The sequence below is a fragment of the Diuraphis noxia genome, unplaced genomic scaffold (genome assembly GCF_037042655.1).
Source record: "Diuraphis noxia isolate RWA-SAM2 unplaced genomic scaffold, SU_Dnox_SAM2 contig0002, whole genome shotgun sequence".
NCBI lineage: Eukaryota > Metazoa > Arthropoda > Insecta > Hemiptera > Aphididae > Diuraphis > Diuraphis noxia.
This window is the reverse complement of record NW_028301712.1, coordinates 4,979,114-4,994,604: the sequence shown is the minus strand read 5'-3', so window position 1 is coordinate 4,994,604 and position 15,491 is coordinate 4,979,114. Positions and strand designations below refer to the sequence as shown.

Below are 15,491 nucleotides of genomic sequence, written 5' to 3'. Positions count from 1 at the left end.
GTTAATTTTCAGTGGAGAATACACCAAGGCTATGAACAAGGACTGGCATTCCGGTCATTTCTGTTGCTGGCAATGTGACGAATCGTTAACAGGACAGAGATATGTGCTCAGAGACGATCATCCGTATTGCATCAAATGCTACGAATCTGTGTTCGCCAACCCGTGCGACGAATGCGACAAGACCATCGGAATCGATTCTAAAGTACGTCCGTCAACCGATCTTGGTTACATTATAATATAGCGACCGGATATTCGGGCTGCGACTTTTGGGCCAATATATTATATATTATTTATAATCTTGCGAACCCTCTGCATAATAATAATCAGTATCGATATAATATTATTTATACGTATGGCGGTCATTTTTCAGGATTTGTCGTACAAGGATAAACATTGGCACGAAGCTTGTTTCTTGTGCAGCAAATGTCGCGTTTCGTTGGTGGACAAACAGTTTGGATCAAAAGTGGAAAAAATCTATTGCGGAAATTGCTACGACACTCAATTTGCTGCTAGATGCGACGGTTGTGGAGATATATTCCGCGCAGGTAATTCATGTTACCTATTAAAATTTAGGATATTTCAAAGACAAATAAGAATAACGCATAATAATATATGCCGCGTAGGTCATATGCGTGAAGAAATATCGTTTGGATATATTATTATAAGTAATAAATGGTATTAGATATTTTTCCTCCGTAAGAAAAATCGACGAAACACAGATGTGTTTTTCGTCATGCTAAAATTGGCGTAGATGATAAACAAAGCGTTAAAAAAATCGGTGTCGCGAAATTAGGTTAAAAAAAAAATTTACTCTGCCCAAAATCATAATATATATATATATATATATATATAATGTACCTATATCAAAACGTTTAATCGCTGAAGACGTTACAGTATTTGAACGACGTACAATAATAATAAAAAAGAAAAATTCGAAAGTGAATATATTGATAAAACAATGAGTACGAAATTTGAACTTTATATTATTAAATCAACTAAATCTATGGTTGAAAATCGTTATCAAATTACAATATGCAATATTCTGTCACATTTTTAATTTCAAATACTTAGTCGGAATTCAAATGGTTTTCGTGACTCGTATTAATGGTGATATACACGTTGTCTGGTATCTAGCTTAGTGATAAATATCCATTATAGGTATACTCCTTGGCGGATAATCTTGCCGAAACAGCGATATCTGCAAGATATTTTCGTATAGTTGTGTTTCTCAAGCGATCTTATATAGTATAACATACAGCGGTGACACACGATCCATTAAACATCTTATCCAACTCACCTCACTAATTATTGAACAACACAAAATAATATATTGATGGAGTTTATCATCAGTCTATTAACCCATTAATTTTTTTCTAAAATATGGTCGAACATTCTTCGCAGAAATCGTTTAGTAGTTTTCTATACGACCTTGCTTGTTTAATTAAACTGTGTTCGTGTACTCCGACTTTCGTTGTCATGGTTATTAATACCATATTATATTGGTTGATTTTTGTTTGTTTTTTTATAAAAAAAAAATCGGTCGAAGATAGTTTTTATACTATTACTATTTATTAGCTATCTCTAATATTATAATATTTTGTTGTCTCATTGACATTAATTAATATTTATCATTATTTCATACATCGCGCCATAGATGTCTATATACTATAATATTATAATTAATACTTATACAACATATAGTGTGGTAATCATATGTGGCTCAAATATTATTACCGTTTTAAAAACCTATCCACTAGGACATATAATAATACTAATTCGATTAGGTGATTTATGAAAATGCATAGACACATATATATGTGTATTTAGTCTGCAGATCATTATTGCGCGTTCGATTAAATTTCGTAGGACTCATAAACCGTATAATGCAGAAAACAGAAACTTGTAGGCGGGTCCTACGGCGTGGAACTTCACCTGTGTGGTGTGTGTTTTTCATCAATCTTTGCTTTTAGAGACTTAATGCGTGGCGTTTGTCATTGTGCTTTTACACGTTAAAAAAAAAAATTATTTATTATAATCAAGGCTGGGCAAGTTAATGATTTTTTTTAACTCAGTTAAGTTAAGTTAAATTAAAATCTAAATCAAGTTAATCGTTAAAAGTTAATTCAAAATGTTCTATCAATTGAATTAAGTTAAGAGTTAACCAAAATTTAATATTAACTTTTTAACTCAAATTAAGTTTAAAAAAGTTTCTTGTTTTCTTATAGGTAAAATTAAAATAATTGGTACCTAAAATTGTTCATGTCATTAGACCAAAGAACTATTACTATTTTATGTGTGCAAAAGCTTACAGTACACATTTTGTTAGTATACTTATAACCTTATAAAATGTGTACCTACCAGCAATTTGTATTCCTACAATAGTTCACAAAATTAAATTAAATTAACTTAACTTGTTTAAAAGTAAAATTAACTCAAGTTAATTAAAAGTTAATTCGAAAGCTCCTTAAGTTATTAATTAAGTTAATAAACATAAAAAAAAAATAACATATTTACTTAAAAAGTTAAATTAACTTAACTTTAACTTATTAACGCGTTAATGCCCAGCCTTGATTATAATTGTGTTCAGTGAATTTATAAACATTTCAAAACTTTCTCTCCGAACATCGAACTCGTATAATAATATGTTGTGCCACTGCTGCGGAGACTTTTTACGGTACCGCGCAGACCACTAATCAAAATCCAAAGTTGTCACGATAATAAATGAACTCTTTTTTGACATCCTACTTGGCGCGATGGTGATGCACCAACCAAGCGAATCGTTTTAAAAAAAAAATAAAACACACACGTGGGAGCTACGGTTGTCACCGTTCTCCGATCCTCGTGTGTTGCGAGAGTAAAATAATACAAGTCGGCACTGTTTGTTGATAAAAAAAAAAAAACACCATTCTTATAAGTATATTATGCGCTGTAATGGTGCAGGTGACATCATCGTCTGATATTGCTGCATCATTAACGTTTTATGCATTTTCTTCTCGATAAGTCGCGTGCGTCCAAGGTCGAAATGATAAGTCCGCGTGGTTTGACGTCCGTCTTAGGTACATAATATCAATAATACGTACTTATATCGTTGTTGTGATCACGGGTGACATTCCCGTACATCGTCGTACTTATAGGATCGCTTGATTGTTCCAGTATAGTACCTATATATGTATGTAATATTGTTTCCGTTAATTCAACGGGTATTATACCTATTATAGCAAAGTTCAACAACATATTAAGCTAAATTTCGATATTGTAATCTGTTATTATCTATTTAATAAAATATTTCCCGACGAAAACAATTAGTATTGCGTTTACGCTGTTTAATGTATTATAGTACGCACTAAGATGTTATTATTATTCATATAGTTCAATAATTTACAAGCTTACTATAATAATAATGTGACATTACCTCGAAAATATCCTCGTCTTCAGATTTGGTGATGGGCGTTTAAAATCCAATATAATTTTAACTCAGATGCCACAGCAATGTTGATTTTGCGTAGTGGAATTTCGCTACAATGCCCGTTGGACAGAAGGAGGTAGTACCTATATATTATAATTTACGGGTATCACGTCCTACGGGTCGGCCGCAACGTACATTGTTATATTATATTATTATATATACCATGATGTATGGATGGTAACCGATTTCTGGTAATGTTTTATTGGTAGAACCGCCTCTAATTATGTCGACCATCACGGTTCCTGGTTCCGACCCATACGAATTTTATCCTTTATGGGTTTTTGATCGCTCCCCCTCCCCCCTCCGCCACCCCACAACCGAAAACGATATCCGATGATGGCGATACCAATACGTATTATAATAAAATACAATAATAGTATCATTATCTCTGTGCGATGGTCGGAGGTGTACGCGTAATACCTATGTCTATTTAGTATTATACTTACACCGTGGGCAGGTCGGAAAGGTCGCCCGGTGTCCCGACGGCTATGGTGGGGGGCGAGTGCTTGAGGGGGGGAGGAGGAGATAGTTACACCGAGTATATTATATTACGTCCGGATTCGGTGCCCGTCGTCGTTTGTCACGCGCTTTTGGTTCAGTACCAGTGCAAACATGTCCGTAGACGTAATGACCAGCAAGTTCGGTAACATCACGCTGAAGACCAGCACGCCCAATAAGGATCCGGGCGACGACGACGTGGCCATCCTGTCTTCATTTCTTCCGGAATACCTGATGAGTCCCGCGGCCATAGCCAAGAACAAGACGTTCGAATGTTCGATGAAACGGGACTGCAGACTGGGAGACCCCAAAGCCACCCCTCCAGGTAGAACCGTTAAAAAAAAATAATACTCGTTTGACTATAATATATTGAAAACCGTGCAAGGGCCCGCCACTCCGTCGTCATATACATAATATATAATATATGATGTGGGACAAAATATCTCGCTGTGACTCGTCGTATCACGATTACGGGACAGGCTTTTTTTTTAAATTTTTTTAAATAATTATTTTTATTCATCTCGTTTTTCATAATATTATTATTGTTTCGACGTTCAAAGCGTTCTATTCGTTGTACTAAATCGGTATGTAGTTCGAGGAACCTACAACGTCAGACTGCCGCAGTGTATAACAGGATAACATCCAAGCCGGTAAATGGTTTTTTATTTGGCCATCAATATGTTTACTGCGTGGAAAATAAAACATTTACTCTCACCATTTACCGATGACTCATATATTATATTATGTTACAGTCAAAAATGAAATTTATTTTTATGTCTTATTATAATATTAATATTATTATGACGTATGAAAATCTCCATATATGGTGATTATAATTATCTTAACCATCTGTTTACTATACACAATCCTAATACCTACCTAACACATTTCGTAATATATGGATATAGTGGTATTTATAGTTAAATGTACCTAAATTTCTCTTTAAATCTACAAATAATAATATACGTTTACTGACTTTCGTGCTTTTTTTCAAGATGTCCAAACATTAATATTATGCATTTTTTTAAACATGTAAAACCGCAAAATCAATTCATATTATAAGCTTATAACGTAAAAGTTCTGTAATGTGTGTACATTGTAATACCTATACGTGTTGTACGTTTTATCTTTATTCATTCAAAATTACCAAAATATGGTGTAGTTACATACCACAGATCCATAGATAAGGAGTACTGAAGACTGAAGGGACAGGGAAACTCGTTAATTTATGATGCACAAAATTTTCTTCTCAAAATGTTAAATTCTTACACGTAAAAGTCATTCGTTGGAAATGTCGTTATATATATATAAATGTTTTATTAATGAAATTCTTTATCTTACCATACAATTAGCATTATTTGTTCCATTTTAAAAACGTAAGCCATCGCATTTTGGGAAAATTGTACCAGTAAAAGTATAAGTAGGTATTTATCTAAAAAAAACTTTTTTTTTCAAATTTGTTATTGAAAAAATAAATAGCGTTGGTTAAATAGATCATTAAGAGGATGTCAGCGCACTATTTGTTTTCTCTGTCTGGCTCACTCGTAACATAGACAAAACGCATATACGCAGAATCATTTTTTCTATATCTTGAAGTAATTTTAGAGTAAAACCTCCCATTACATAAAAGATAGAAAATAATATTTTTGAGGGAATGACATATCGATTTGTCTAAATATTGTCTCTAAATAATTTAAACATTATTTAAATGTACAGTATTTTTTTATGTATTTTGAAAGTCCAATACAAAGTCAAATATCAATAAAATATAAAATCAATATGTCATTCCCTCAAAAATATTATTCTTTATCTTTTTTGTAATGGAAGGTTTTACTCTAAAATTACTTAAAGACATAGAAAAAATGATTCTTTGTAAATGCGTTTTGTCTGTGTTACGCGTGGGTCAGAGAGAGAAAACAAATAGTGCGCTGACATCCTCTTAAGTACAAATATTTGTATACAATAATCATTATATTATGGGAATGAATTATTATAGGTATAGGTATGGTACAAAGTATTAAAATTAATTTAAAATTAAGTTTTTATGGCTATAGTTATGTATATAGGTAGTTTCGTAATTTACCATAGAATTACTGTTAAGATATTAGAATTTTTATTACTTAAGAAATATCGAAAAGCTAAAATGTTTAACGTGCCATTAAATATTATATACTTTTAACGTAAGTTATTTTAGGTAGGTATAATAATATAGTTGCATTAACTATGAAATGTATACTTTTTCCCTCAAAAGGCATTATTCTTAAAAATAAACAGTCGTTGAATATTATGTGTACAAAAAAAAAAATGCACTAATTTTGAGTGGTAGATGATGCAATATGAAACTAGTATAGAATAATAAATACACTTGGTATTGAATAATATAATTGTGTGTTTACGTTAGATTTTTTATTATTATTTTCCTACTTATCTATTTATTAATCCGTAATTACTTATACTTGGTAGTTGAAAATTTGGAATGTATGTACTTGTTTTGTGTTATCAAAATAACATTATCTTAGAAAACGAAATGTGCTTGCCAAAACCGCTCCAACTGTGGTTTAAATAGTTTTGTGTAGATAAAATCTTTTTTCCAGTTTAATAATTGTAAGACATTAACAGGTATTATAGGAGTGTTGTTTTTCAAAGGTGATCGTTTGAATTTCCTTTTAGATGCCAATCGTAAAACCTTGGCGTGCAAATTTTCAATATCTCGAGACAACGGCGATTCGTTGGTCCCGTGGGCGTAATTTGCGTCCTTACTATTGTCTCCGTCCGTGCCTATACCTACGTTACATCTATCCGTCGAAAAAACGAAACAATCGCAGCCACCACTATTATCGTGCACATTATATCCGGTCGGGGGACAACAAACACACTTAACCGATCATTCCGTACGCTCGTACTTTGTCAAGCTCGCCAGACCGTATACAATATATCATATGATTTGTTTTTCCAACGGCCTTGATCTGCATTTTAACATAATTATAAGGTCGATTCAGCGAAATTGGATCCCGTGAATATTGCTTAAAGGAAATAACTGGTCTATGCAGGTACTACGACTATCATTACTAACAGCAGATGGATATATGTATAGGCAACAATAATTATATATATAATATAATAATATTATATATTGATCAGTTTATCATACAGGATATCGTTGTTATTATTATTACGTTTCTCTCACTCTCATAAAAAAAGACTCAAAAATTAATAAGAAAAAAAATACACCAGCCATATATGCACAACGATCGGTCACCATCACGACCTTCTGTGCATCGCAACAATTATTATTATGATCGAATACGCCTTCTACGCGACACACGTTAAAGATGGTATTAGCCGCGGCCTAGATGGGTATTATACTATTGAAGAGTAACATCGTTCACTATACTGTTTCCTGTTGTTGTCGTGCTAAGCAATAACGATTGCGAATATTGATTGACGCGTTCGGGGGTTTGAAGGTATATTGTTTAATCGACGACGGTTAAGTTAGGCGAATACACGTAGAGCGAGAGCAAAGGAGAAAGAAAGTCGTGCTCTAGAGAAACACCAGAGGGGCCAGAGATTCTGTCGCTTTGGCAATTTCATTCGATGTGAAAATTATTTTTTTATTATTATTATTACAAAAGAAAGTTTATTAACAACCTGAATTTATAGTAACACAATAAACAAATGAGATAAAATGAAAACGAAAATAAATAGAGTGACAGGGAAAGAAAAGTCACCCAAAGTCCCAAAAACTATGTTAAATATTATTCACTGGGTCTCAGACCAGTGGCGTAATTAGGAATTTGGATCTTGGGATGGGGAATTACATGTTTTGATCTGTAAAAATCTGTAACAGTAACCTACCCCACCAAATATAAAATGTCAGCAAGTTAAATAAAAGTTTTGGGAGGGGGTCTATTCCACTCATACGCCCTAAATGTCTCAGACGCAGTGGTCGTCCCAGAGTACAGAAGAACAAGTCCTGTCAATCAATCAATTAGGTATTGAACTGGTAAAAAAAAAAATTATGGTATCTCTCTCTGACCGTGAGACGACAATCGCAAAACACACTAACCGTTTGTTTCACTCCACGGGACCGTGCACGTGGGAGCGAAGGACCCGCGGAAGGAAACATATTTTCGACAGCGCGAATCTAAATCAATTCCACGTTCTGCTATCGGTTTACCTTACCGATGCGTGGGTAATCGTGAATAACCGCGATGATGAAGGTATGACTGTATAGGTTAGAAACTGTTCAGTGGGCGATTATCGTTAAACGCTACCTATCGTACGGATTGATTTTTTTTTCACCGGTCGTCCAGCACCGCAGACAATATTAGACAAAGTCTGCAACAGTGGCCTAGATATGATTTATCCGTGTTTGGTGGAAAGGAAAAGGGAGAATCAATGATAAATAAAAACCTAAACAATAGTTACGAGTTGTATACCAGACATGAGAGTAACGCATAATATACTGTTATAAGCATCAACCAATTTTTTTTTTTATATAACTGAATATTTTTGACATGTTTTGTCTCATACTAAATAATAAATATATCAAATTATAAAAATTTGATTATCATTAGGATTTGAAAATTTTTTCTAACGAGCAAAATTCCTAATTTCAGAAATTTTTAAACCAGGAACTTATATTATATAGATTATAAAATTTAAAATGCGTTAAAAACCACCGTATATATGATATATAAGTATATATATTTATATGTATAATATATACTTCTAAAACGATCTGAAATTAACTGCATCAGTTTTCAAAAACATAAATTTCATAAATATTTTCTCGAAAATTTTTTTACGTTATTTTAAAGAATACTAAGCAAAGTGACTACAAACTTGTAGATGTTTAACCAATGTGGTAGGAATTTGAAATTTTTCAATGTTTTTTTAACTATTTTGTTAATGCTTTGAAAACTTAGTTTTCAAATTGAAATTAATGTAGTAGGTACACTTTTAATTAATATTTTAAATGTCAAATCAAATAATTTAATTGCATTCAAAACAATTTTAAGCATACGGATGTTCCTAATCATTTTATTGTATGTAACTACAATTTGATAAATTGTTTTATATATCTAATACCATCGATTAGAAACTTGGGGTTTTTTTTTAAATAAATATTTTTTAATTCACAATTATTTACTAATTTAAGATTTAAAAAAGAACAATGTATAGCGTCCCATTATAGCTATATCGAGGCAATAGGATCGCAACGCTAAAAATTGGAGAATAATTTTATATTAATATTAATATTCTGGTTTAAAAAACGGAACACTCTTATTGCAATATACCAAGTACCAACACAATGCGTATAATATGTATCATAATAATTAATAATATTATGATAGGTATATAAACGAATGTAATGCATACCGTCGATTTTTTGTGATATTATTTTATTTTTATTCGTATAATATTCTATCCCCAGGAACGAAAAAGATGGAGTACAAGACCAGACAGTGGCACGAGAAATGTTTCAGCTGCGTTGTGTGCAAGTCGGCCATCGGCACCAAGAGCTTTATACCCAGGGATCAGGAAGTTTACTGCGCCACTTGCTACGAGGAAAAGTTCTCTACCCGTTGTGTTAAGTGTGACAAGGTACGGTATCATACGCAATAACAAATTACATTGAAGCAAAGGTTCGATTTTCGGTGCAATGTGACACACGATCCATTTTCACATTAAATATTATAATATCGTTAAAAACGTTAAAAACGTATTCACTATCGTACTATGATAACAACTATACGACCCGACTAACTTAAAAATTGCAATTCGGTATCATAACGATCCGACGCATAATAATATTATATATGAAACAATAACATTTATTGAATACGTACAAATTAAATGTATGCGTGACGAGGAAGTGTCGTTTCACCAGCTCGAAAAACGTGGCATTTTTTTTTCGACTTTTCAGCAGCTAATCACCTAATTGTATGGAAATACAAATTGGAATACGATTGGCTGTATTTGGCTATATGGGTACGATTGATTGCGGTTTGTTGATATAACGCAGGGTACCTATTATATTATTTTGTTACTCATAAAAACGAATGATTGTAAGTGAAAATGAAAGGTATATTGTCAAATTATATTTGCTCCATTGACTTTTATTTATTTTGATTTAATAATACTGTAATAAATCCTAATATTGATGGCTATACCTATATTTTATTCAAATTAGTTTATAAAAAAAAAACCTAACCACACGATACTTCTGCACTGTATTTTGAAAAGAAAAAAAAAGCATACAAGTGAATTTAATTAATTTTTTATTTTCGTCTTTTGTCATCAGTTGTTAGTAATCCCACTCGAAATAGATATTTATTGGGATTTTATTCTGCACTATAATAGATTATAATATATACATAGTATAAACAACAAAATATCATGGGTTTTTTTTAAATTTAAATTAAAATGTGCTATACAAAACCTTTTAATTATCGGGCGCTTGTTGTCATCTTAAATCTTCTCCATAATAATTTATGATAATATTTTTGTACCCTTATAATATTAGCATATGACTAATCAAATTTTGTTTGTGTGCAACAGATTATCACTAGTGGCGGTGTGACATATAAAAACGAACCTTGGCACAGGGAATGTTTTACGTGTAGCCATTGCAGCACGTCGCTGGCTGGACAGCGTTTCACGTCCAGAGACGAAAAACCGTACTGTGGAGATTGTTTCGGAGAGTTGTTCGCCAAAAGATGCACTTCATGTGTTAAACCGATTACTGGTACGTACGCACCGAAATTCGTGTAATTGTGTATTTGGAGATGTTCCTGAGCTGCAATACAAGATGAGAAACAATAATATTATTTCTCAGAAACATAATATAAGAATCATCATTTATTTTTGATGCGGAACCCCTCGTAGTATCGTTTTTATCATTAGAAAGTATTCAGTCATACATGTTAAGTTGAGATATAATGAATCTTAAATAATACAACTTCCTGTACCGGCTGTACCCAGTGGCGGTGAACCTTTTTTAAACCACTGGGGTAAATCCTATTTTAGAGTACCTAAAGTACGTAACCTAATCACTCAAGACCGATAGAGGGGGCCACCTCTATTTAAAAAAAAAAAAAAACTATAATTCAGGTTTTAAACTTTAAGTTGAAAGGAGAATAATATATCCTTAATACTATTTAGTATATTTACCCTATATTATTTAACAAATGTTGTCACTCATGGACCACCACATAAAAATATTCTGTGGCATTAGTCTCCACTTGCCATACGTGTTCGGTGCCACTGTATGTACCTCAAAAAGATATAAAAATTCAAAAAAATATGTGGGTATAGTTACGCAACCGTACTTATAACTCACCACCAAACAAGAAAAAAATAACCAATACCTAGGGAACTGTATGGTTAAAAACCTTTTGCGAATTGAATATTTAAAGATGGTTTGCTTTACATTTGCCAATCAACGATTTTAAGTTGTATACATTATATATTTTTTAACGCTCATTAACGCACATTTTTAACCTATTCTATTTTGAAGTTGACAGTCCTAAGCTTATAAAATTGAGAAGAAAAATGTTCGTAATTAAACGAGAACCAATTTGGTGCTACCTAATAAAACACTTATTTTTAAATGGGAACCAATTTGGCTCGACTTCGTAAAACACCTTTTTCAAACAATATACCGAATTTTCACCAGTAAAAATATATACTATTAGATTCTAACATATAACAATAAATATTAAGCGAAATATCCATTTAAAAAAAAAGTTCTTCTACTCGTATTATTGTATGTCTAATTCTCGTTTTTTCGTCCCGCAGGAATCGGCGGCACTAGATTCATCTCGTTCGAGGATCGTCACTGGCACAACGATTGTTTCATCTGCGCCTCATGCAAGACCTCACTGGTTGGCAGGGGCTTCATCACCGACGCCGAAGACATCATTTGCCCGGAATGTGCCAAGCAGAAGCTCATGTAAACACGGCCGCACCTAATCGACACGACCACCACCCCCGCACTCCATCATATGACTAAACGTTATGTTTATCAACGCCGTCTTAACGTCACTATATATATTATATATTTATTATAATAATAATGCAAAACACATACCTAAGATAAAGAAATTAATTGTCAAAAAAAAAAAAAAAACCTGTTGTCTTTTATAATATGGCCTACGCGAGGCACCTAATCCATAATCACCACCATAAACATACCCCTCGGTGACGACGCAGTGTCGGCGATTCGTTTTGTCGTCCGTCTATTATTATTATGTCCGATTTCCGGCACCGGATCCGCGTTATTTATTTATTTGTTTTTATTTATTCGAAAGTTTTTCATGTATTGACACGTGTGCCTTAACGTATCTAAATTATATCGTATCACTATAATATAGAAATGTATTAGATATCGATAAATATATATTATTATGCATTGATGTAAATGAAAACACACATAATATTAATAGATAGATTTATATTTATTTATATATATAACTAACAAAACAATTATTATGCGTAGATCAAAAGGTACTAAATACTTAAAATTGTTAAAAAAAAAAAAATAATAATAATAATAATAATAATAAATAATACAACTTATGTAGTTCACTAACCCTATAGGTTTGAATATTATAACTATAACTATATATTTATTTGTTTAAATGTAATTTTGATTAAGTTATATCAGCATTTAAGTTACATAACCACCCTCGTTAATTTATTACTCAATAGTATTATTATGATTTTTTTTGTGATTTACTAGTCAGGTCTTGTTATTAAAATGTTATTATAATTAATATTATACTATTATGTATAATAAAGTATATAATAACAACCTTATATTTTTCTCCCTTTAGGTACATATACTGTTAACATGTGGCCTTATCTATACCGTCCCCGTCCCCGAAGTCCTTCGTTACAATATTACCTATTTTGATCTTAGGAGATCTTAGAAGCTAGAAGGGACATTTTACAGTGAATTATCGCTTAATATTATTACATTTTTATTGTCAATATAAAAATCGAGCACAGTGCTGTGAAACGTTTCACCTTATACATTTTAATCATAAATCAAATAAGGTGGGCTACTTAATTTATACCTTACACATATACATAGATATACATATAGTATTATATTATTATATAGGTAATGTGTAATCGATATAACTAACCAAAACTCGGCTAACCGAATTCTCGAAATCTGTTTCGACTCATACCCTTAAGGCCTTAACACATGAAATTTACTATTATAATACTATATATAATGTAATAATATTATTATTTGTACACGATACTATATATATTAAATATATCGTATGTAGTCTATTTATTTTAGTATAATTAAAATTATATTGGTGTTAATTTTCGAATATTTTTATCGTAGTAATTTTTATAATAATGCAAAATCTATATAACTATAGAAGTTATTACAGTTGAATCATTTGGTGCTATGATAATAATAATAATAATAATATTTATAACAGTAATTACGATACTGCTATCGCACACTAATCGCGTTGTTTTTTTAAAACAATTTAGTGTAGATTTAAGATATTCTATATATATTTTTTTTTGTCAATGTACTCGTATACATTTGAACATTTTTAAAATCACGTTTTATGAAAATATATTACCTATGTTATCTATTGTTGACTCACACAAATCTATTTTATTTTTATTTTTTATGCGACATTTTCAGGTTTCATCGTTTTATTGATAACAAATTGTACATTTTGATTGGGTGAATCAATATTATGTATATTATATTTATTTTGACACAAAACACTAAACATTTTCGCCTCATTATTTACTATTGTTTGTCTGAAATAAAATGCTCTGGTTCTAGTGTTGGAATAACATTTTTTCAATTCAAAAACCGTTATAAATGTTAATAGCATAATATTATTATTATGTATTAAATAAGCCCGTTGAATATATTTATACTACAATATAGTATAATTTATTAAAATTAAAACAATTCCAAAACCATTATTGTATTGTTAAAAATTATTTTTGTTTGGACGTTTGGTTAACTTTTCAACTAACTATTGCGTTCAATTGATAGTTTTAATTTCATAATAAATTCATAAAAATGTATACAACTGGTATAAACACATTTTTTTAAGTGCAGAAATACTAATGTTTATGAAAATATTATATTAAATACTTATAAATATTGATAAATTTAACTCTGTTTAAAATAACATTAAAAACAGATATTCTAAATTCTGAAATTTCATATCATTGACGAGAGATCAACATCTAGTCTTTATACATGTGTGTGTTAAAGTCCTAAAGTATTACAGTAACTTTTTATTATGTATTCAATTTAGATGGGTACATGAAATAAAAATATAATAGAAGGAGATTTTTGTCAGATATTTCATTACATATTTAATTAAATTAACAAGTTACTCCCAAATCCTCATGACCAAATAACTTAAAAAAAAAACTTAAATTTGTTGAATAACAAGGTTTCATTCACAAAAATAAACATGAGTATTTGCATAGATGATTTTTGTATGGTTTTAATAGTTGATTTTTAATGTCTTATATTTCATATTTACGAAATATTCAAAATATTAAATGCGTACCAATAACATTACAACTGGGTTGAAAAAGTTACTAGAAAAAGCCCAAATTAATATTTAGGTACTGTACATTTTAAAATGTTGGTAAGAAGTGATAACATATTTTTTTTTTCTATAAAAAAAATCTTATGAATCATTTAAGTGGATATATTATGCGATTATTATGACTTATGAGTCATAATTTATGACCAATGTAATAAGCTATAATAATTTTGGGAGAACATGTTTTGTTCAAAAGTTAAAACGTTTAATCTCTAAATCCTTTAAACAGTTTATTTATAAACACAATTTCACAATCATTAATCGAATATAATATATAATAATATTTATATATTTTCAAATACTGATATAGTATGAGTATTAAACACTACTGAATTAAGCATAAGGTATGAATACGATTGATTAATTTTAGTTTTGAATAATCAATATATTATTATAATATTAAGTAAAACATTTAAATATATTTAAAGAAAAATACTTTAAACTTAAACGAAAATAATATTTGAAAAAAAAATTATCCAGATATTTCAGAATAGGGTTCAGAAATGAAAAATGCAGACTTATTGAAGTACCTATAATCAATAATAATATTAGAGACGAAACTTAATATATATGTTTATAACGTCTATTCCCACTTATGGAATACAAACAAATAATTTGGTTTGATTATATTTAAATAAAGTATTTCTTTGTACAAATTTAAAGGTTATACTTACTTATAAAAGATACATATATGTTAATCTTTGTCAAAATCTATTTTGTTGTAAGAGTATTCTTCAAAAAGACTATGGTTGCTAGCTGCTTACGCAAGGTAGTTTTGTCCGACGAGGTGGTACAATCCGGGTACTTAAACATCCAAGATCCAACTACAAAGTAACAATAAAATATAAGAGAAGTTGAATTTGTTTAGGTCTAATATAGAAGCGTTGTGCAGGGAAATTAAAAAAAACAGT

General features: G+C 30.7%; 1 protein-coding gene across 3 annotated transcripts in view; it reads left to right on the top strand.

Annotated features, from left to right (window-relative positions):
- Lmpt (four and a half LIM domains protein limpet) overlaps positions 1-13,593 on the top strand; it is a 101,855-nt gene extending 88,262 nt beyond the window's left edge. For 2 of the 3 annotated variants that reach the window (XM_089221465.1, XM_089221464.1), the window contains 5 exons: positions 2-202; positions 371-545; positions 9,402-9,571; positions 10,529-10,715; positions 11,768-13,593. In XM_089221465.1, coding sequence (XP_089077591.1) covers positions 2-202; positions 371-545; positions 9,402-9,571; positions 10,529-10,715; positions 11,768-11,925 — 891 coding nt within the window. In that variant the 3' untranslated portion in view covers positions 11,926-13,593. The remainder of the gene's footprint in view (position 1; positions 203-370; positions 546-9,401; positions 9,572-10,528; positions 10,716-11,767) is intronic. The other variant, XM_089221466.1, reaches the window with a different exon arrangement.
- The last annotated feature ends 1,898 nt before the right edge of the window (positions 13,594-15,491 follow it).